The 23,551-nt window shown below is 44.8% G+C and overlaps 2 protein-coding genes across 2 annotated transcripts; both read left to right on the top strand.

Moving 5' to 3' along the window:
- Positions 1–116: 116 nt before the first annotated feature.
- Positions 117–3,477, top strand: LOC128405338 (uncharacterized). The gene is made up of 5 exons (XM_053371866.1): positions 117–239; positions 387–430; positions 761–827; positions 1,772–1,840; positions 2,734–3,477. Exons 1-5 carry the CDS (start codon positions 117–119, stop codon positions 3,163–3,165), a joined length of 735 nt encoding a protein of 244 aa, XP_053227841.1. The 3' UTR covers positions 3,166–3,477.
- Positions 3,478–6,147: 2,670 nt separating this feature from the next.
- Positions 6,148–21,000, top strand: LOC128405165 (S-adenosylmethionine synthase-like). Its single transcript, XM_053371493.1, has 9 exons — positions 6,148–6,327; positions 7,313–7,390; positions 10,591–10,713; positions 12,466–12,578; positions 13,266–13,409; positions 15,277–15,495; positions 18,250–18,432; positions 19,754–19,887; positions 20,640–21,000. The coding sequence occupies exons 1-9, from the start codon at positions 6,255–6,257 to the stop codon at positions 20,740–20,742; spliced, it is 1,170 nt and encodes a 389-aa protein (XP_053227468.1). The 5' UTR covers positions 6,148–6,254; the 3' UTR covers positions 20,743–21,000.
- Positions 21,001–23,551: the final 2,551 nt, after the last annotated feature.

Consider the following 23,551-nt stretch of genomic DNA (forward strand, 5'->3'; position numbering starts at 1 on the left):
CTCAGAGCATTTTACCTAATTTGAAGCTATGGGGGAATTGCAGAAGACAGGCACCAAAACATTGTTGATGGTTTTTTTGTTCCTGGAGATGTTTCTAAATCCAGAAGGTCCCAAACATGCCAGCATTTGAGGAAGATAAAAACCACAAGCAAAATGAAGGTGACTTTGCCAATTCCATTGTGGAAAAGCAAAGAAGGCATTTTGAGGATGAAGCTGCAGATGGCAATGATAAGAAAGAGGTGGCTTGTCCTTGGCTCCTGTGGAGGAAGAGATGCAGAGCGACTGCTCAGGGATGTAGCAACTCCAGGACCCTGCGTGAAAGTGTATTATTTCTCTTAGGAAAGTTTTTTAAGTCTGAATCTCATCTCTCTGCTGTGCCCCTCTAGATCAATGGATCATCCAGCTTCAAACAAAAATGGCAGTCAAAATGGTATTCCACGATTGAAGGACATTTGGGTGAGTATCCCTTGCTTGGCTAGGGAGAAAATCTCTGTTGTGTTCCGTCTGCAACTCTTTGTGCTAAGACTCTTTCAGGTCAGGGTGACTGAGTTGTCAGAAGAGGCCCTATTCCATTTCACCACAATGAGACTCACCTGCAGGTAGGAGAAGACTTCTTCTTTTCTTCCAGCTCTTCTTACATTTGGACTGTGCTGCTTTAGGTAAGTTCACATTCCACCACTCCGTTGTCTTTTTTCAAGACAATGTTTTTTCTATTGGTCTCTCCTTTTTCTCATTTTCTTTTCTGCTGGTCTCTTCACAGGTCTCTCCAAAGATCCTACAACACTGAGATGAAGCCAGCTCTTTCACAAGAGTCACAGAAAGCTGTGGTAAGAAAGCTGTTTTCTTTCTGTTTGTTTTTTAAATCTCATTTTCTGTAAGATTGGTGGAAGGTGACTGGGGACAAACTAGTGGTTCTAGATGTCTCTGTTCTGCCCCTCTAGATTAATGGCTCATCCAGCTTTAAATAAAATGGCGGTCAAAATGGTATTCCGTGACTGAAGGACATTTAGGTGAGTATCCCTTGCTTGGCCAGGGAGGAAATCTCTATTGCGTTCTGTCCGCAACTCATTGGGCTAAGACTCTTTCAGGTTGGGGTGACCGAGTTGTCAGAAGAGGCCCTATTCTGTGTCATCACGATGAGGCTCAATTGCAGGTAGGAGAAGACTTCTTCTTTTGTTCCAGCCCTTCTCTCCTTTTGTTCTGGCTCGTCTTTCCTTCAGGTTTCTCAGAGTATCCCTTGCATGGCTAGGGGGAAATCTCTATTGTGTTCCATCTGCAACTCATTATGCTAAGACTTTTTCAGGTTGCGGTGACAGAATTGTCAGAAGAGGCCCTATTCCATTTCACCACAATGAGACTCACCTGCAGGTAGGAGAAGACTTCTTCTTTTCTTCCAGCTCTTCTTTCTTTCAGGCTTCCCAGAGTATGCCTTGCTTGGCTAGGGGGAAATCTCTATTGTGTTCCATCTGCAACTCATTATGCTAAGACTTTTTCAGGTTGCGGTGACAGAGTTGTCAGAAGAGGCCCTATTCCGTGTCACCACAATGAGGCTCACCTGCAGGTAGGAGAAGACTACTTCTTTTCTTCCAGCTCTTCTTTCCTTCAGGCTTCGCAGAGTTCAGTGTACGTGAAGTGAGAGTCGCCTACATTTGGACTGTGCTGCTTTAGGTAAGTTCACATTCCACCACTCAGTTGTCTTTTTTCAATACAATTTTTTTTTTGTATTGGTCTCTCCTTTTCCCCATTTTCTTTTCTGCTGGTCTCTTCACAGGTCTCTCCAAAGATCCTGCAACACTCAAATGAAGCCAGCTCTTCCATCAGAGTCACAGAAGTCATGGTGGTGAGAAAAGCTGTTTTGTTTTTTTAAAAAACCTGTTTTCTGTAGGATTGGTGGAAAGTTACTAGGGACAAACTAGTGATTCTGGATGTCTCTGTTCTGCCCCTCTAGATTAATGGCTCATCCAGCTTCAAATAAAATGGTGGTCAAAATGGTATTCCATGACTGAAGGACATTTAGGTGAGTATCCCTTGCTTGGCTAGGGAGAAAATCTCCATTGTGTTCCGTCTGCAACTCATTGGGCTAAGACTCTTTCAGGTTGCAGTGACTGAGTTGTCAGAAGAGGCCCTATTCCGTGTCACCACAATGAGGCTCACCTGCAGGTAGGAGAAGACTTCTTTTCTTCCAGCTCTTCTTTCCTTCAGGCTTTGCAGAGTTCAGTGTATCTGAAGTGAGAGTCACCTGCATTTGGACTGTGCTGCTTTAGGTAAGTTCACATTCCATCACTCAGTTGTCTTTTTTCAAAGCAATATTTTTTTGTATTGGTCACTTCTTTTTCCTAATTTCTTTTTTCTCTTCACAGGTTTATCCAAAGAGCTCTACTTAACATCTTCAGGTTTTCTTTTTCCTGAGAGAACATTCACAGAATGTTCTCTCAGGTTTTGCTTTTCCCCTTGTTGCATTGCTAAAAAAAAAAAAGCAAAAGACACTGGTAGTCGGCGCTCCTGGTTCCCAGGACGGGGTTCAAATCCCTGCAGTGTCCATGCTTACTTCCAATGCAACTGCTATCTCTCTCTATCTCTCTATCCCTCTCTATCTCTCTCTGTCTCTCTATCCCTCACTATCCCACACTGCCCAAATAACAAATGGCTCCCTTTCTCTTAAGTATTAGCGTGGGAGGGTGGTGCCTTCAGTGACTAGCATGGAGCTATTATAATGGTTTGTGTTTTTAACTACTTCCCCTCTCTTTTACCAGCATAGACAATGAGGCCTATGAGGCACCGGCATATGAGGAGGTGGTGACTACTGGCTACTTATCGGGACCAACCATCTGGACCATCACCTCCAGCCCAGGGACAACCCCAGTGGAGCCCCCTCCGTACAGCGTGGTCATTGAGCCTTCTGCCCACGGAGAAACTGTGGTCGAAGCGTTCAGTGTTTCGGTGGCACCAGGCACACGGCGTGCCTCGGAGGCAGATCTACAGTCCCGGTTCCGCCTCAGGTTGCTCATGCCGCCAAAACTGCAGCGATTTGTCTCGGATACCCACGAACTCAAAGGTGTTGAAGAGCCGGCAGAACGTCCGGAGCCCCTCACACCCCCTCCTGCTTATGAGAACGCGACTGTGGAGGAGGTCCTTGAAGAAGAATTTCAGCCCTCCAGGCTATGAGAACGGTGCACTGTGGACAATTTTTCATCAGACTTTCTTCAGTGGTCGTCCTGTTGCAATCCATGCGATATGAGAAACATGGCCTGTGTGCAAGATGTTAGCTGCTGTACCCGCTTTTTAAGAACTCTCCTGAGAAATGTGCATATACAGGTCTGAATTTCTCATGGGAAATACAAATATACAGTATATAAAAAAACCAACTTGTGTTTTCTGACATTTCCAGAATGTTCTTGGACTTATAGTGTAGACTGCTTGAAAGCTGGCTTTAAAGAAGGCTACACTGATTGGTGTAATGATTGCTGCTTCTTTTTTTTTTTTTAAATAACCACATCTGAAACTAAATAAACTGAGATGGCAAATCTGGGATCAAAACTACGAACCACATCTTAATGATTTCCAAATCCTGTTTAAAAGCTTTGAGTCTGAGAGTTTGCAAACTGAGATTAATAAAGAATTCAGCTTCTGAAAATAGCACTTACTCAACCCATATTTCTTTATTGTGGAACAAACTGCATATTAGGTGCACAACAGTGAATTTGTAAATATGTAAAATCATAAGCATTGATTGTGTACAATTGAATAATGTTACGGAGAAATGCAATTGCTTTCTGCCCTTTTAAGAAACATACTAGCTGATTATCAAGGAATGGTGTAATGAAATAATTTATGAAATAATTGGATCACAGGAAATCTGTCCGTAAATCTCAACATTTATTTTAATCCTCAACATTATTCCTCAACATTTTAATTGAAAATAAAAATAAAAAAAATAAAAAATTGTCTAGTAGCACTTTATAGACCAACTAAGTTTGTTCTGCTATAAGCTTTCGTGTGTAAACAAAAACTTATACCAGAACAAACTTAGTTGGTCTATAAAGTGCTACTAGATAAAAGTAAAGGGACCCCTGACCATTAGGTCCAGTCGTGACCGACTCTGGGGTTGCGGCGCTCATCTCTCTTTATTGGCCGAGGGAGCCAGCATACAGCTTCCGGGTCATGTGGCCAGCATGACTAAGCCGCTTCTGGCGAACCAGAGCAGCACACGGAAACGCCCTTTACCTTCCCGCTGGAGCAGTACCTATTTATCTACTTGCACTTTGCCGTGCTTTCTGCTAGGTTGGCAGGAGCACTTGTTTCTTACTTTTATACAAAAGGCTCAGCACAGTTTTTGTCTGTCGTAGCTAGCTTTGTTCCTTGCCTGCAGTGTATTATGAGGGCCTGGAAAACAAGCAAACATCGCTTTAAAATCATAGCTCTGTTGGAAGGGACCACAAGTCACCTAATCCAACCCCTGCAAAGCAGGAAGCTTTTGCTCACAGCGGGGCTCAAACCCACAACTCTGAGATTAACAGTTGTTTTATGTTCTATTGACTGAGCTGCCCCAGCTGTAAAGGGACGAAAGAACAAGCAAGGGGGGGGGGAACGCACCTGTCCAAACACGGAGGAGGCGGGTCTTATAGCGTGAGGCTTAAGAGTCAATGACGGTTTTCTTTCGGATGTCCGGTTCCCAATTAACAGAGCGTCCTCCATATGCGGGGCAGGAGGGTGGAAGCACCTTTGGCCTAGTGAATAAAAAACGGGGTCCTTTCAAATCCTGTCTGTTAAATAGCTGCCCATCGTGTCACGAGGCTTTTAAATGCACAGCAGGTTGGCTGGGGGTGGAGGGTGGGGGTAAAGGTAAAGGGACCCCTGACCATTAGGTCCAGTCGTGACCGACTCTGGGGTTACGGCGCTCATCTCGCTTTATTGGCTGAGGCAGCTGGCGTACAGCTTCCGGGTCATGTGGCCAGCATGACCAAGCCGCTTCTGGCGAACCAGAGCAGCGCACGGAAATGCTGTTTACCTTCCCGCCAGAGCAGTACCTATTTATCTATGTGCACTTGGTGCTTTCAAACTGCTAGGTTGGCAGGAGCTGGGACCGAGCAACGGGAGCTCACCCCGTCGCGGGGATTCAAACCTCCAACATTCTGATCGGCAAGCCCTAGGCTCTGTGGTTTAGACCGCAGCGCCACCTGTGTCCCTGGGGGTGGGGGTAGTCCTTGGAAAAGCCTTAGGCTCGCTTTCCCCTCCTCTCCGTTTACATGTGTGAGTGGAGATTTGTCACCCTCATGGTCCCTTCCAGCTCCACAATACTATGAATCCATCATCAGAATAGTTTTAAAGCCTGAAAGGGAATTTCTCTCCATCTCTGCTCATCCGTCACGAGCTTCTCCCCCTTTGCCCTCATGCAACGGTGCCCAGAGGCGAAAAGAAGACAGGGTTCCACAGAGTATGATAATCCTTTCGCAAAGTTAGCTTGGCTTCTGCCTGCCCCTTTGACAGGCTGACACATATTATATGAAAAGGACGGATATGGATGCATAAGGTAGGATACTTCTTCACGGTAACCCCTTTTAAGCCTGGAGCACAGAAGTTGTTTGCCATCAGATGGTGATCTAGCCAAATAAATTCAAGGTCTTCCTCCTCTTGCTCTTGAACTTAGGAGCCCTGACACTCTCATCCATAGCTCAGCATGATCATTTTTCAGTTTATTATGCCTACACAAAAGTAAGCCTTTCCCCTTGCACACAGAAAGCCACTTTGCTCTATCTGCGAGGTGCAAGTCCCCCAGAACATTAACATGACCTACAGCAACACAAGAACAATCTTTGTTCATTGTAGTGTGTGTTATTTTTACTTGCAACTGCTTTCAAACTGCTAGGTGCTTAGGGGACATGAGATTTCTGGAAGGCATATGTCAGTATGGTGTAGCAATTAAATTTAGAAGGTGTGTCAGTATCATTTACAAGGGCTGGAAACCTACAGCCAAAACATGGCAGGCGATATTGATCACAGACTATTAGCTATTTACTATTAACTGGCTTGGAGCCAGATGGGCAAGGATCACAGAGGACTGCTTACAAAGAGCTTCTTAAGAGCCGTTATCACCCTTTGGACTTTGATTATTATGATAAATGGTTAGTAAGGCAGCAGTGCAGGTACAGAGTCACTCTTTATAGTTCCCTTCCATGCATGCTGAGTGAAAACCAGCCCTTGCCGATTTCTTCCTAAGTTATTCTCTTCCTGAAAACAACTTTCTGTCAGGTAACATGTCACGTAACGTCGCCCTGAAAGAGAAGAGATTCCTCTTCACGTCTGAGTCTGTTGCCGAGGGACATTCAGGTGAGTGAATGTGGCTTTCCTGTCCAGCAGTTTGGTGAATGCAAAATGTAACTTTCTAATAGCCTCTTCTGAGGCCTCCAATTTCCGTAGGGAATGGAAGCAAGTAAGCTTCCAACCATGGATATTTTCAATTCTTAATCCATCCCCACCTGACGGCTCAGGTGGCTTTCACTGGCCTTAATACAGCAGGTTTAGTGCTTGTTATGTTTGCTCAGTGATGGGTACGGTCTTGCTTTGAACTCTTTAAAAGCAAAACTGTCAACTTTTCCCTTTTCTTGAGAGGAATCCTATTCGGAATAAGGGAATTTCCCTTTTAAAAAATTGTTATCCCAGTGGTTTCTTTATATAACTGCTTTCTAGCAAACCCTAGTGGATGTTTGATGTACTTGTGGAGGGTATTGTGACCTCTGAAAAGCTCAGAAAAATGTTTCTTTTTAATAATAATAATAATAATATGGGGACTCAGCTAGACAGCTGCAAATAAAAGTCTTAAGTGTGTTTTAAGTGCAGTATACAATGTGATACTAGGTGGCGATGGTGAGCCTTATGGAAAATTCAATGTATTTTTGAAAATGCTTTTATATATACAGTGGTACCTCAGGTTACATATGCTTCAGGTTACAGACTCCGCTAACCCAGAAATAGTGCTTCAGGTTAAGAACTTTGCTTCAGGATGAGAACAGAAATCGTGCTCTGGCTGCGCAGCGGCAGCGGGAGGCCCCATTAGCTAAAGTAGTGCTTCAGGTTAAGAACAGTTTCAGGTTAAGTACGGACCTCTAGAACGAATTAAGTACTTAACCCGAGGTACCACTGTATATTTATAAAAAGCATTTTCAGAACATTTTTTATATGTGCGTAGATTCCACCTGGATTGGCTTCCAGGCCAACTAGTGCAGCCTAGACAGCCTGTTCTTATACAGTTGACAACTAAATGAATTATAGAAACCTGGCTTATTTTTGTTTTTTTTCCTTTCCACCCGTGTAGATAAACTGTGTGACCAGATCAGTGATGCTGTTCTTGATGCTCATATTAAGGTTGATCCGGATGCTAAGGTTGCTTGTGGTAAGTCTCATCTATGGCCTAGCAGAGCAATTTACAGAGGGTTTGTGTCTTGTGTTTCGTTACATCTTTTCAGGGTGGGTTTTTTTTAAGTGTGCAGTAAAAATGCAGGTATTCGTTACTGAGAAAGAAATAGAATTTCTCCAACGATAAGCTTTATTACTGGGAAAATAAATATTCCCTTTCCTCCTCCCAAGGTAATGCATCCATTGCCACTTGAAGCACCTGGTGTACTGCAGCTGGGCAACCATTATTGGCATGTATTTGCCACTTCCTGTGTCAGCACAACTCCTCTGTCCATTTCTGCACTATTTTGAACCCCGGTAACATCTATTTTTCTGACTATTTTAGTAGGTGAACAGCCAAAATGCTTATATTTATTTTTTAAACAATAAGGCAGGGGGAAGAAACTGAATATGGAGAACATCAGCAAGACTCCTCACTTCTGTATAGCAGACTACCACTATTATATGTGTGTCCATTTGTGCAACCTTCATTCTAGAGCAGGGGTGTCAAACTCAAATTCATCGGGGGCCGCATCAGCAGTTTGGTCACCCTCAAAGGGCTGGTTGTATCTGTAGGACTATGTGTCCACTCTATTATCATAAATTATTGTCACTGCATTCAATTATTACTGTTTTTTGTAATAATGTAAGTAATAACTAGCTCTGAAAGCAGAAACATAAAATATAAAAACAAGTGGAGGTTTCCTGAATGCATGTAAAGTGGAGGTTTCCTGTGTAGAACGGCCGGCGCTGCTAGAGGGCAGACGTTCTCTGGCTTGTAGGCTGACGCGCATGCGCTGAAGAGGCGGCGGAAATAAAAGGTGAAGGCTGGCGGCCGGCGGCGGCTACACGGGCCACATGACGAGGTCTGGCGGGCCGGATTCGGCCCACGGGCCTTGTGTTTGACACCCGTGTTCTAGAGCCTAAGCTATTCAACATTACCCAGAATTATAGTGCATTGTCTGCCTAGTTTAATTATAAAGGGGGGGAGTAGCAAAGAGGTGTTCCCCCTGTGTTGTAATTGTATCCCAAGTGGTTGCAAAGAGTCATCATAATTTAAACATTTCAAGCCCAGTGTCGGCTAAATTCTAGACAAAGATTCCACAGTGGAGAGCAGGACCTTAAAGCTAAGGCCTCCATGCTACTAGGAATTAGGTGTTGGAGACAATACACAACAAAAGGGCTAATGCTGAAATTGATTTACCAATTGGCAAACAAAAGCTCTATAGCAGAATTTTATAAGGTAAAGGTAAAGGGACCCCTGACCATTAGGTCCAGTCGTGACCGACTCTGGGGTTGCGGTGCTCATCTCGCTTTATTGGCCGAGGGAGCCAGCGTACAGCTTCCAGGTCATGTGGCCAGCATGACTAAGCCGCTTCTGGCGAACCAGAGCAGCGCACGGAAACACCGTTTACCTTCCCGCCAGAGTAGTACCTATTTATCTACTTGCACTTTGACGTGCTTTCGAACTGCTAGGTTGGCAGGAGCAGAGACCGAGCAACGGGAGCTCACTCCGTGGCGGGGATTCGAACCACCGACCTTCTGATCAGCAAGTCCTAGGCTCTGTGGTTTAACCCACAGCGCCACCCGCGTCCATTAAAACAAAAACAAAATTGTATACTCCTGGGCAGTGCTGTTTTTCTCAAAAAAGAGGTGCCAGAACTCACCATGAACACCGCCCTCATTCTCTTCGAATGGCAATGGCGCCCACTTGAGAGGTGCCAGAACTGAGCTCTGGCAAGTTTTGGCTGAAAAAATAGCCCTGCTCCTGGGTAAGGGGATATAGAATTATAGCTTTACCGTGCAATCTGAACCATGCCTGCTCAGAAGTAAATTCAGAGGGACATACTCCTACGACACTGGGATTATAGGGTTGCCATATTTCAAAAAGTTAAAAAAAAGGACCCCACACAAATTGTTGAAGACTCGGGAGTTCTTGAGAATTTTTTCTTTTAATGCTGCCTTTCGGAAATTCCCCCGGGCATCAATTCAACCTTTGAAATCCTGTTAATGTCCAGGGAAATCAGGACGCATGACAGCCCTATGAGATTAGAAGTGCCGCCTAAACTGTTTAATTATTGAACCAATTAAAATTTGCAGGACTAGTAATAACAGCAGAACCTACACCCTTCAAAATGCAAATGCCCCCCAAAATGGAAAGGTCTTTACTTGCAAGTCGTTGCCATTACAAAGGAGAATGTTCTATTTGGACAAGGCCCTGCTCTGAGTGGATATGTGCCTAATTTCAGGTATCCAGGGCAAGGCCTTAAAGATACAAGCAGGGACATAAGTACACATTGTCTAAAATCCATTGAAACCTACTGACCACTTTTCTCCCATTCACTGGAATTTCTGTGCTTAGGGGACATGGGATTTCTGGAAGGCATATGTCAGTCTGGTGTAGCAATTTCATGTAGAAGGTGTGTCAGTATCATTTACAAGGGCTGGAAACTTACAGCCAAGGGGGCATATCAAAACATGGCAGGCAATATTGACCACAGACTATTAGCTATTGATTATTAATTAGCTTGGAGCCAGATGAGCAAGGATCACAGAGGACTGCTTACAAAGAGCTTCTTAAGAGCCGTTATAACCCTTTGGACTTTGAGTTATTATGATAAATAGTTATTAAGGCAGCATTTCAGGTACAGAGTCACTCTTTATAGTTCCCTTCCATGCATGCTGAGTGAAAACCAGCCCTTGCCAATTTCTTCCTAAGTTATTCTCTTCCTGAAAACAACTTTTTGTCAGGTAACATGTCACATAACGCTCCACCTTTGAAATCCCGTTAATGTCCAGGGAAATCAGGATGCATGACAGAGCTATGAGATTAGAAGGGCAGCCTAAACTGTTTAATTATCGAGCCAATTAAAATTTGTAGAACCTATGCCCTTCAAAATGCAAATGCCCCCCAAAATGGAAAGGTCTTTACTTGCAAGTCGTTGCCATTACAAAGGAGAATGTTCCATTTGGACAAGGCCCTGCTCTGAGCGGATATGTGCCTAATTTCAGGTATCCAGGGCAAGGCCTTAGCTAGATGCCTTAAAGATACAAGCAGGGACATAAGTACACACTGTCTATATTGGGGAAAAGAAATATTTGGTGTGTGTGTGTGTGTGTGTGTGTGTGTATGTATATATATATATATATATATATATCTCAGTATATAACTAGCTTTCTTGAATTATGTTTCTGCAGAATGTGTGGCCAAAACTGGGATGATCTTGCTATGTGGTGAAATTACCTCAAAAGCTATCATTGATTACCAGCAAGTAGTGAGAGACACCCTCCAGAAGATTGGTTATGATGACTCTTCCAAAGGTGGGTTGTGGTACTTGAATAAACCACTGGAGATAGACCAAGTATGGATTCTGTTTAAGAGGAAACAAGTAGGTGCTCATCAGAGCCTCTTGGTGACTATAATGTTATTTTACCTAGAATCTACTCACTTAACAAGCTTCATTAACTTCTGTGAAAGGTGTTGTGTGAAATGAGAAGTTTGAAGCAGCTTCTACATGTTATAAGGAGCATCGTCTCTTTGGAACCGGCATGGGCAAACTCCGCCGCCCCCAGATGTTTGGGACTACAGTTCCCATCATCCCTAGCTGGGATGATGGGAATTGTAGTCCCAAACATCTGGAGGGCCGGAGTTTGCCTATGCCTGCTTTGGAACATGCATGCATTGGCTTGTTCCTCAAACCGGTTTTTTTATTATTATTATTCAGCGATGTGACAATAGTGGATGCAATCTATAGGAAGGTATGCGTGTCTGACATTTAAGATAGCAATAAAAAGGTACTGTCTTGTCTAGCAGAAACTTTGGAGAAAACTGAGGACTGTTGAGATGTTTATGCTTTCTGACGTTTTAATTATATTTTATGTGCTGTTGTAAGATTATTAGTATTAGTAATAGTTTGGAATCCTGCTTTCGGGTTAGAAATAAAGGGCCCTTCCAGATGTCCTGTTTATTGAGCATTCAACTTGATTTGTTTATACAAATGCTTGGATGACACTGGCTATTTAATGAGCATTCGTTCTGAATTGGTTCTGGGAAGATTCAACGATGTTGTGTCGAAACAAGTGTTATCCCGCAGTTTCCAGTGCATTTAGTCATCATTTCCGTTTTTTGCAAAAAGTCAGATATTTTATGGTAGCAGGTTTGTTGCGCAAGACCTCACCATCAATTTAAATTACACAACCTGAATATATTGGAATGTGATTGAATCCCACTCAAAATTATTGGCAGCCTGTGCAGTACAATGTGTCTAAATGGTTAAAAGGAGATTGATTGCAACAATTGCTCCTCCTATGACTCAGTGAGTTTTATTTATTTTCCCAGCAATTATTGTGTTTAAGCTTAAACAGCAGCATCACTTTTCAGATAGGTGAAAATGATAAATGCATTGGCCACCATCAAACATTGAGTTAAGTGTAATGAAATCCAGATGTAAAAGATACAGAGATGCAGAATTAGAATTAAAATTGAGTTGAAAACCATGCAAAACTCCACCACAAAAGGAATTTAATGTTAAATCCACCTGGAAATCATACGAACTACTTGCAGGTGTCATTCAGAGATTTTTGGAATTAATTCCGTGATTAGTTAATTTGAATTAATTCATTCCAAGCACTGGTGTGATGTGCCAACCAGGCCATTGCGTCTGCGCCAGTTGCCCGTTATTGTGGCTTGCTATTCACTTCACAAGGGACGTGGGTGGCGCTGTGGGTTAAACCACAGAGCCTAGGACTTGCCAATCAGAAGGTCAGCGGTTCGAATCCCCGCCACGGGGTGAGCTCCCGTTGCTCAGTCCCTGCTCCTGCCAACCTAGCAGTTTGAAAGCACCTCAAAGTGCAAGTAGATAAATAGGTACCGCTCCGGCGGGAAGGTAAACGGCGTTTCCGTGCGCTGCTCTGGTTCACCAGAAGTGGCTTAGTCATGCTGGCCACATGACCCGGAAGCTGTATGCCAGCTCCCTCAGCCAATAAAGCGAGATGAGCGCTGCAACCCCAGAGTCGGTCACGACTGGACCTAATGGTCAGGGGTCCCTTTACCTTTACCTATTCACTTCACAGGGTTGGATTACAAGACTTGCACTGTGCTGGTAGCCCTGGAGCAGCAGTGCCATGAGATCAAACAAGCCATCACCGAGGGGAAGTCTGGGGATGATATTGGAGCTGGAGACCAGGTAATACGCTTTTGTTTGGGTTCCCACCCTCTTCTATGAAGCACTTCAGGCCCCTACAATTTCTGTCTGTGACCCCATCTGCATTATACATTTAAGGCAGTATCATACTACTTTGAGCAGTCATGGCTTCCCCCAGAGAATCCTGGGAACTGTCTTTTCTTAAGGGTGCTGAAAGTTGTTAGGAGAGCCCTCTATCCTCCTCACTGACCTCAAATTTCCAGAGTTCCCTGGAAGGGTGATTGATTCTTCAGCACTCTGGGAATTGTAGCTGTCTCTTGGAAATTGTAGCTCAATTTTAGAGGAAAAGAAGGGGAAGGGGTTAGCTGCCTCACTTCTACCTGCGCATGTGTTGCTTTAAAGTGGTACCTCTGGTTGTGAAAGGGATCCATCCCAGAGGCCCGTTCACAACATGAAAGGAATGCAACCCGCGTCTGCGCACACGCAGGTTGTGATTTGCCGCTTCTGCGCAAGCGCGTGACGTCATTTTGCGCGTCTGCGCATGCGCGAGCGGCAAAACCCGGAAGTAACCCTTTCCGGTACTTCCGAGTCGCCGTGGGACACAACCTGAAAAAACGTAATAGGAAGCGAACGTAACAAGAGTTATGGCTGTGTTGCCAATCTGCACTTGAAGCTGTAGAAGAAGCCAATATGCTTATGGTAAATATAGCCATGTGATTTCTAACGCAGGGCTTGATGTTTGGTTACGCCACCGATGAAACTGAGGAGTGCATGCCGCTAACTATCTTGCTTGCGCACAAACTTAATGGGAAGATTAAATCCCTGGAGAGAAATGGAGTTCTGCCCTGGCTTCGACCTGATGGGAAAACACAGGTTGGTATATACAGAGGACTGTCAAATATAATGAGCAGAGCTGAAGTCTGAAATAAGTGAGACGTGCTTACCGTATTTTTCGTCCCATAGGGTGCACCGGCCCATAGGACGCACCTAGGTTTTTTTTGGGGGGGATAAAGAATTCCCCCCCCCAGGTGCGGGGGAAGCCCGAGCTTCCCCCGACCCCAGCCCCCAGAACAGGCTGCTATCCGCAAGCTGTGGGAGCGCTGCCCGAAGCCCGAAGCTTGGGGCGTGCTGAGCTCAGCGCGCCCCAAGCTTCTGGGTGCAGGCAAGCTCTCCGCTAGCCGTGGGAGAGCTGCGTCTCCCACGGCTAGCGGAGAGCTTCCTGAAGCCTGGAGAGCGAGAGGGGTCGGTGCGCACCGCCCCCCTCGCTCTCCAGGCTTCAGCGAAAGCCTGCATTCGCCCCATAGGACGCACACACATTTCCCCTTCATTTTTGGAGGAGAAAAAGTAAGTCCTATAGGGCGAAAAATATGGTATATCCCATTGAAATTATCCATTCAAATGGTCACGTGAACATGGTCAAAGCTATGTTGAAGCTAGAATATTGTAAACAGTCAACATATGGATACAGTTCATCCCTGGCCCAGTGTAGACAACTGGCAAAGCCAAGTGGTATAAAGCTTTTGCTGGGCTCTACAGCTTCACCCAACAAACTGTTTGTCTATTTGAATCATACCCTATGAACATAAATCAAGCCCTGCTGGGTCAGGCCAGAGGTCCATCCTCCACTTCAGCATCCTGTTCTCAAAGCAGCCAAGGCAACTTCCTGTGTCCCAGTCCAGCTAAAGTCGCAGTGATCTGTGTGACTGCTGTTTTTTTTCCTGCAGGATAGAATGCTGATCCGATATCCTACCCTGTAGATTGGGTTGAATAAACATTGCTTATCCTTTAGCTTCCACAGTCCATCAATCCTGACTACTACGGTACTAAGCTAGCTGGTTAGGTAAAGGTAAAAGTAAAGTACCCTTTGACGGTTAAGTCCAGTCAAAGGCAACTATGGGGTTGCGGTGCTCATCTTGCTTTCAGGCCAAGGGAGCCATCGTTTGTCCACAGACAGCTTTCCGGGTCATGTGGCCAGCATGACTAAATCGCTTCTGGCGCAACGGAAAACCAGAGCACAGAGTACCTCCCTGCCACAGCGGTACCTATTTATCTACTTGCACTGGTATGCTTTCGAACTGCTAGGTTGGCAGGAGCTGGGACAGAGCAATGGGAGCTCACCCTGTCATAGGGATTTGAACATCTGACCTTCCAATCGGCAAGCCCAAGAGGCTCAGTGGTTTAGACCACAGCGCCACCTATGCCCCCTTTGCTAGCTGGTTAACAGCAGGTGGGTGAATATTGATATATCAGGATAGCATTCTTTGCACAATATTCCAAGTAGTCGGTGGCTACTGACCCTGATGGTTGTGTTCTTCCTTCACTGCTGGAGGCAGTATTCTACTGAATACCAGTTTCTGGAAACTACAGGAAGGGAGGGTGCTCTTGGTGCTCAGATCCTGCTTCCAGGCTTCCCGCAGGAATTTGGTTAGCGACTGTGAGAACAGGATGCTGGACCAGATGGGTCATTGGCTGGATCCAGACACTCTTACTATGTTTTTATTGTCTATACCGATTCATGTCTGCATTGCAGTAAAAGGAAAATTAAAGTGACTAATAGAAAGGTTCTATTGGGAGTTTGGTGGAACTTACTTTTTAGGATCAGGATGCAATAAAATAATGCAACATAAGATAGCGGAAGATAGATGAAAAACAAAACAGTAGCTCAGGCTTGTTCAGCAGAGTTGTACAAAGTGGTGGAAGCAAAAAATATAACTGTTTAAACCTACGGCCAATCTTGTAGGTCACGATGGAATACCGAGATGTCGGCGGTGCGCTGGAGCCAATCCGGATGCACACCTTGGTCATTTCTGTACAACACGCTCCTGGGGTGCCATTGCAGAAAATACAGAAAGAGCTGATGGACAAAGTTGTGAAAGAAGTGGTTCCAGCAAAATACCTGGATGAAAACACAGTCTATCACCTCCTGCCGAGTAAGGCCTTTCTAGCAGGTGGTCCTAAGGTATTGTACCCTTAACCTCCAAACCTCTAGATATACAATAATGAGAGAGAGAGAGAAAGCATGAATCTGACTGGTTTTTCATTTGCCCTGCCTCTTTCTATGGGGAAACTGCTGTTTGCCACTGAATCAGAACAAATGTCAATCTGCGGGGGGGGGGGGGGCTTTTGCCAAAGCTAGTAAATGAGATAGAACACAACCCCAATGCAACAAACAAAGTACCGCAAGGTTACCAGGCTATTGCTTGATTTAAATCTTAAATTTCTACCCTTGTTTGTAGTTTCCCTTTAACCTGAGGCTGCTTTAAAAAGACATTTGTGCTCCAAACAGTTTGTGCGCGTGTGATACATGTATGCTCTGCAGAAAACTCCTGATTGACTATTGTTCCTTGAACAATATAAACCTTATAGGAATGTGTAAATGGTCACAGGTAAAACAAGATACTGAATAATAATAATAATAATAACAATAACAATAATAAACAAATAAATTTATTATTTATACCCTGCCCATCTGGCTGGGCCAAATATTATATATTTGTAATATGTCAAGCTGGTATAATGGGACAGGCAACAGCCATCTCTGATTAAAGTACGGTAGGTTTTTTTAGAAATACAGTTACTGTGGTTGAAGATGACCACCAGGCAGTAGCACTTTGGGATTCTTACCAAATTTGCCCCACCCCCAAATTTCTTCCTAGATTTTGGGGTTCTGGATTATTGGAATGTTTTACTGGAGTGGGACAGTAATATCTGAACCTTTTATTTTTCTGGAATTCATGCTTTGTAAGTAGTGTTGGATGGACTCTGAACAGGAACGAATGAAGTCATTGCATTAAGCTGAATTCTAGACGGGTGCGGAAACGCAATGTTAAAAACACTTAAATGTAGGAAAGGTTTCTGTGTGTGTGTGTTTCTCATATATATATATATATATATATATATATATATATATGGCGAATGAAGGCGTCGTGACACCTGGGGCAGGGCGTCGCTATGTAGGGCGCATGTGCCGAGTCGCTATGTATGAGGCATGCATCATACGTAGCGACGCCACACATGCGCTGTACATAGTGGTTTGTTGGCGGCGGTGCTCCAGCACCGTAAGGATGGTGCCAGGATCCCTCTGTTGCCGCTACAGCCACGAATGGCGGATCCTCTACGTGTGGCTGTAGAGGTGACGGAGAGATCCCACCACCGTCCGTATCATGCTCAAGTGGCGCCGGCAGCAAACCGCTATGTATAGCACATGTGCGGCATTGCTACATACAGTGCATGCGTGCGACGCCGCACATGTGTACATAGCGGTTTGCTGCCGGCGCCAGGATCCTCTGCTCATGGTTGCAGCCGCAAATGGAGGATTCTCCACATGTGGCTGCTGCAGTGCAGTGGCTGCAAGCACTGCTGCGAGCCCCCGTGGAGTGCCTTCTTGTCACCCCCACAGACATGGCACCGGGGGCGCACCGCCTCCAGCCCCTGTTGCGATGCCACTCTATGTGTTTGTGTGTGTGTTTATATATATATACAGTGGTACCTCGGGTTACATATGCTTCAGGTTACAGACGCCACTAACCCCGAAATAGTGCTTCAGGTTAAGAACTTTGCTTCAGGATGAGAACAGAAATTGCGCTGCCATAGCACGGCGGCAGAGGGAGGCCCCATTAGCTAAAGTGGTGCTTCAGGTTAAGAACAGTTTCAGGTTAAGAACGGACCTACAGAACGAATTAAGTTGTTAACCTGAGGTACCACTGTGTGTGTGTGTGTGTGTGTGTGTATAATCTGTTTCCTTCGAGGACAAAAATGTTCTTCCTTGACATATAGATTTACTTTGCCTTTGTGCAATGTGACAGCAGGGGGAAAAATAATTAAAACAATTAAAACAAATGGCCCCTCCCTTCCAGCATCCTGTTCTCACGGTGGCCAACCAGATGCCTGTGGGAAATCGACAAGTAGGACTTGAGCGCAACAGCTCTCTCCCCTCCTGTTGGTTCCAGGAACTGGTATTTAAAAATAGCCTCTGCTTTCCTGGAAGATGAAACAATGTCCTTTCCCATGTCATATCTGTATGTTGTAGCTCCTAGGGCAAATAACAGCATGGGGGGTGGGATTTTTAGAGAAAGGACCCTGAGAAGAAAAAAAATCCACCCAGTACTGGGCTATCAATGTATCGCTGACATCTGCATTTGCCACCGTATAAAAACCACACTATCATAATATCTTGGACTCTGACTCCTACCAGCCCCAGCCAGCATGGTCAGGGACGATGGGATTTGTAGTCCAGTAACACCTGGAGGGGCACAGGCTCCCCATCCCTGTTGTAGTGGAATCCTATACATGCCTTCTCAAAAGTATGTCCTGTTGATTTATGTTTACACCCAGATAAGTGGGCATGGGATTGCAGTCCCGGTACCAGCTTTTTTACACTGTAATGGCATTTTGAAGTGGTTATGATCTTGAGAGATGAATTCGACATTCTTATTGTTAGCAAAGTAAACATCCTGGTGATTTTTTTTTTTATTTACTGTATTACTGCTCTATAAACTCACTTTTTCCCTCCTGAAAAGTAAGGGGAAATGTGTGTGTGTCTTATGGAGCGAATGCAGGCTGCGCAGCTATCCCAGAAGCCAGAACAGCAAGAGGGATTCAGAATATATTTTTCTTGTTTTCCTCCTCCAAAAACTAGGTGCGTCTTATGGTCTGGTGCGTCTTATAGAGTGAAAAATACAGTATTTAAAAAATGTATTTCTTTTCTTTTCAGGCTGATGCTGGCCTGACTGGCAGAAAGATCATTGTGGATACTTATGGAGGCTGGGGTGCTCATGGAGGGGGTGCTTTTTCAGGGAAAGATCCCTCCAAAGTGGATCGTTCAGGAGCCTATGCAGCTCGCTGGGTGGCAAAGTCCCTGGTGAAAGCAGGCCTTTGCAGGAGAGTATTGGTGCAGGTAAGAGGGGGAGAGTAGCGCCTTGGACCAAATGTGGGGGAATTGCACAATAGAGATGAAATCCAGTATGTTTGGAGGAAAGCCTTTATGCTGAGTGCTGCTTGATTAAAAACTGCTTGGGACAACTCTACACCATGGGTAACCTTAGGTGGTGTACACACTGCCGTTTACTCTGCATCCAGTGAGCTCTCACCAGTCATTTGGGAAGCGGTAAAAGGTAAAGGGACCCCTGACCATTCGGTCCAGTCGTGGCCAACTCTGGGGTTGCGGCGCTCATCTCGCTTTATTGGCTGAGGGAGCCAGTGTACAGCTTCCGGGTCATGTGGCCAGCATGACTAAGCCGCTTCTGGCGAACCAGAGCAGCTCATGGAAACACCATTTACCTTCCTGCCTATTTATCTACTTGCACTTTGATGTGCTTTCGAACTGCTAGGTTGGCAGGAGCAGGGACCGAGCAACGGGAGCTCACTCCGTCGTGGGGATTCAAACTGCCGACCTTCTGATCGGCAAGTCCTAGGCTCTGTGGTTTAACCCACATCCCCACCCAGTACGGCCATTCATATCTATCCTGTTGTTTCTTACTAAGTGCTGCTTTTCTGATCTGTTGTTCCCAAAACCAAATTTGATCTGAGCTGAGAAAAAGCATGACCTAATGCTGTTTTAAGCCAGCAATGTGTGCACAGCCTAAGTCTCGTTAGAGGAGATAGTGAAAAACTGTCCTAGGCTGTCTTTATTGAGTAGCACCAAATCTTTCCCTTGATAGAGTTGGCTTGAAACATTTGAAGAACTCTGTTTGCAACTTTCCTCCCCTTGGATTTTTCTATAGCTGTTACTGATTTTCTATTTGCGAATCAAGGTTATCTTCCAGGCAGCATTCTTAGTCAATGGGAGCCATTGCGATGTTACAAATGCTGCGTTTATTGTGGAAATCTTTTCAACTGGGTGATAAACAACAGGGGTTAATTGCATTCATAAAATGTATTAATTTTATGGGGGTGTGGGTACCTAAGTACATAACTGCTGTGCCTCATGTTGGTACTATGGATAGCACAGATTATACCAGTGTTTCCTCAAATCCCCTAATTATTAAGGGGTCCCGTTTCTGAATGAAACTTGGGAGAGATGCTTCACACTTGCATCCAAAGTGGTTTAAAAAGAGTCAGTGTGGTGTGGTGGAGAAAAGGTGTTGGACTTAGACAAGGGCAACCCCGGTTCAGGTATCCACTGATAAAGTAACCAGAAACAGATCCCAAGCTGTAATGCTATCAGTTCATATGAACTCAAATACTCTTCAGCTACAGTGAACTTCTATATCCTTCAGCTGTCTTACGCGATTGGATTGAGTCACCCACTGGCCATCTCGGTGTTCCATTACGGTACTTCGGACAGATCAGAAGATGAGCTGCTGGATATCATTCAGAAGAACTTTGACCTTCGCCTTGGGCCAATCATAAGGTTTGTCCTTTTAAAAATGGATCTTTGGATGCCGACGGTAAAGTTTTCCCTTCAGATGAGAGACCAAGAACGTGTCCTCGCCTTAAGAGTGCACCCAGTGGATTTCTCACTTTGAAGAGAGGTCAGGATTCAACCCGCCACAAGAGTTTGCTTGTGGACTCTTTAGATAGCGTTTGTTAGTCCCATGCTACACCTGGTGGGCTCAGCCCAACTTAGAAGAGAGGACCCCTAAGAGCTCTAAACTAATCAGGAAAACCTTCTAGAGAACCTAAGTTCCATTCTTATCTCAGATGGTTGGAACAAAATGGTCTGAAATGATGGAGCGTTTGTCCTTACTGCCATCACCCAGTCCATTTATCTGAATGGAACGGAACTCCCTTCTGTTTATTCTAGTCATATGTGAGGGAAAGGTAAAAGAGCTTGTCATCTGAAAACCCTTAAGGAAGAAGGTTAAAAGTAAAAAAAACACCCTACTTGACCCATTCAAAATGTGGAGTTGTCTGTCTTCATTCATCCCATCCCAATCAGGACATCTGAAGCTTCAGCAATGAAAAAGTTTAGACAGAGCTTACATAGAAGCTGGGGGTTCCACCCATTCCTAGCTCTCAGACAGGCCCTGATCTGAGCAGGTGCTTCCACGCTGTTCCCCTTACTTCTGAGTAGCCTCATGTGAAGTGTGGTGGCTCTGAAGCCACCTAGGATTTCTCTGCTAGTCTTGTGAGATAACAGAAATGTGTTTTCTTTGCTTACAGAGAACTGAACTTGAAGAGTCCCATTTATCAACAGACTGCATGCTACGGGCATTTTGGAAGAGAAGAATTTACATGGGAACAACCTAAAAAGCTGGTTTACTAGTTATAGGTTGCTTCCAGATTGGCATTTATTGTGGAATACAACAAATTACTCACAGTATCCACACAACATTGTTGGCATCAAAATGCAGCCTGTATTCACCCCCGCATTGAATCTGAGTTTACCCTTTTCAGAAAAACCAGATTATGGTTTTAAAAAATGTTGACTCTCAAAAAGAAGGGGGGCAAGGTTTGAAAGAAGGGAATCAAAAGTGTCCGGAGGAATAAAATGTGAAGTTTCTGCGAATAAGTCATTTAATAAGCTTTTAAATATAACTTCATTACTTTCCTGTGCCTCATTGATTTTTATTAGGGTAATGGTTTGAAAGTAGAACAGGTCCGGGGTGCAGTATGAAAGAACAAGAGTTCATCTCCTTACTGAAGCTAAGCAGGTCTGGGGGTGGTTTGTGTCTGGATGGGCGACTGTCTGGGAACTACATGCACATTGCCATGGGCTCCATGACGGAAGAAAGGTGGAATGGGAATATAAGAAAATAAAATTATGTATGTGTGTTTGTGTAGGTAGGTAAGGTAAAGGTAAAGGGACCCCTGACCATTAGGTCCAGTCGTGACCGACTCTGGGGTTGCGGCGCTCATCTCACTTTATTGGCCGAGGGTGCCGGCGTACAGCTTCCGGGTCATGTGGCCAGCATGTCTAAGCTGCTTCTGGTGAACCAGAGCAGCACAAAGAAACACCGTTTACCTTCCTGCTGGAGTGGTACCTATTTATCTACTTGCACTTTGACGTACTTTTGAACTGCTAGGTTGGCAGGAGCAGGGACCGAGCAACCGGAGCTCACCCTGTCACGGGGATTCGAACCGCCGACCTTGTGATTGGCAAATCCTAGGCTCTGTGGTTTAACCCACAGCGCCACCTGCATCCCGTGTAGGTAGGTACAATGAGGCAAAGCAGTATGGATGCTTGTTTGAAGTGTATATTCATGAAAGCAAAAGCAGCTGGAGGAGGGCAAATTAAATCAGGAAAATTTACATATACCCACTCTTTCACCAGTTCTCCAGGCAAATCAACAGGCTTATGAAGAATGGGCAAACACAGTCCATGCATCCCTTCTTTTCTGCAGCTGTAACGAGCAGAAGTATTTTGTCCGGAATTTTTAAAAGATAAGCCAAATCGTTTTTCCGATTCAGCTAACGGGGATAGTTGTAGAGCAGGACTAACACGAAGTAGTCCTCTCTTTGGGTTGGGTTCAGGAGCCACAGATTCCCTATTTGTTTTACACCTGACACCAAGAGATGTTTGCCGTGGAACACAGAATCATAAAACAGTAGAGTTGGGAGGGATCATGAGAATCATCTAGTCCAGCCCCCTGCAATGCAGGAATCTTTTGCCCAATGGGGGGCTCAAACCCATGACCCTGGTATTAAGAGTCTTGTATGCATTTCTTTTCTCAAGGTGAGTGAAGTTTTTGTTTTAATAACTATGGGTGAAATGGTTTCTGGTCTCTGATCAGGCCGAAAATGACTTTCTTTTGCAAAAGAAATTATTCCCTGTTCAAAGGGGAATTTGGGCAAGTCTTATACAGTAACCTGTTTTCTTGCACTAGGAGCAGTGGAAGAACTCGCCTAGGAAGCTACCTTACAACAGGTTGAATCATTTGTCCATCAAACCCCATATTGCTTAGTCTGGTTGACAGCAGCTCTTTGGGGTCTCATCCAGTGTTGTTTACATTGCCTCCTATGTGATCCTTTTAACAGCAGGTGCCTGGGCTTGAGAACTTTTGCTTGCAAATCATACGCTGTACTGGAATTAGGTTACAATCCCTCTCCTCTCTCTTAGCCTGCTGCAGTAAGATATTGCAGTGGCTGAAAGATTGCCTGTGGCAGGATGTTAAGTGGTAACTCTTTGGAAAGAAAGAAACTACATTGCACTCAAAATGTTTGATCAAGACTGCAGTCATGGTATGGCAGCACAAAATATCACTGAAGTGCACTGTTTGAGTTTACAGTGGTTACATACGCTTCAGGTTACATACGCTTCAGGTTACAGATTCCGCTAACCCAGAAATAGTGCTTCAGGTTAAGAACTTTGCTTCAGGTTGAGAACAGAAATCATGCTCCGGTGGCGCGGCAGCAGTGGGAGGCCCCATTAGCTAAAGTGGTGCTTCAGGTTAAGAACAGTTTCAGGTTAAGTACAGACCTCCGGAACAAATTAAGTACTTAACCCGAGGTACCACTGTATTGGTATTTTATATTAATTTGGAATCACAAGATACAGTCACTGGCACTAGCTTAGCTGGCTTTTTAGAAGAATTAGAGCAATTCATAGAGAAGAATAGGTTTGGCAACCCTTGTTGGCATGATACCCAAATGGATACCCTTTGTTCAGTGACAGTGTACCTCAGAATACCCCATACCCGATACGGGATGTGGCCATGACGTTTTTGTCCTGCTTGTGAACATGCAGGGGTATCTAGCTGGCGGCTGGAACCAGAAAGATGAAACAGATGGGGCAATTCATCCGAACCAGCGAAGCTATTCTTAGGGCTGCTATCTATGCACGCTTACTGGGGGTGTAAACCTACTGAAATCAATAGGACTTCCTTCCGCGAAAAGCAAGCATAGTAGTGGGCTGCAGGTAAGGAAGCTTATGACGGGGTCCTTGAATATTACAGAAGACCTCTGAGTACAGGAGTCAGCAAACTTTTTCAGCAGGGGGTCAGTCCACTGTCCCTCAGACCTTGTGGGGGGCCGGGCTATATTTTGGGGGGGAAATGAATGAATTCCTATGCCCCACAATTAACCCAGAGGTGCATTTTAAACAAAAGCACACATTCTACTCATGTAAAAACACG

The sequence above is a fragment of the Podarcis raffonei genome, chromosome 17, assembly GCF_027172205.1.
Source record: "Podarcis raffonei isolate rPodRaf1 chromosome 17, rPodRaf1.pri, whole genome shotgun sequence".
NCBI classification, from domain to species: domain Eukaryota; kingdom Metazoa; phylum Chordata; class Lepidosauria; order Squamata; family Lacertidae; genus Podarcis; species Podarcis raffonei.

Coding starts and splice junctions, on each gene's coding strand:
- LOC128405165 (XM_053371493.1), top strand. CDS start 6,255: ATGTCACGTAACGTCGCCCTGAAAGAGAAGAGATTCCTCTTCACGTCT. Junction 15,496..18,249: donor TTCTAGCAGGTGGTCCTAAG/GTATTGTACCCT, acceptor TTTTCTTTTCAG/GCTGATGCTGGCCTGACTGG. Junction 19,888..20,639: donor CGCCTTGGGCCAATCATAAG/GTTTGTCCTTTT, acceptor CTTTGCTTACAG/AGAACTGAACTTGAAGAGTC.
- LOC128405338 (XM_053371866.1), top strand. CDS start 117: ATGCCAGCATTTGAGGAAGATAAAAACCACAAGCAAAATGAAGGTGAC. Junction 431..760: donor CAAAAATGGCAGTCAAAATG/GTATTCCACGAT, acceptor GTCTCTTCACAG/GTCTCTCCAAAGATCCTACA. Junction 1,841..2,733: donor GAGTCACAGAAGTCATGGTG/GTGAGAAAAGCT, acceptor TGTTTTTAACTA/CTTCCCCTCTCTTTTACCAG.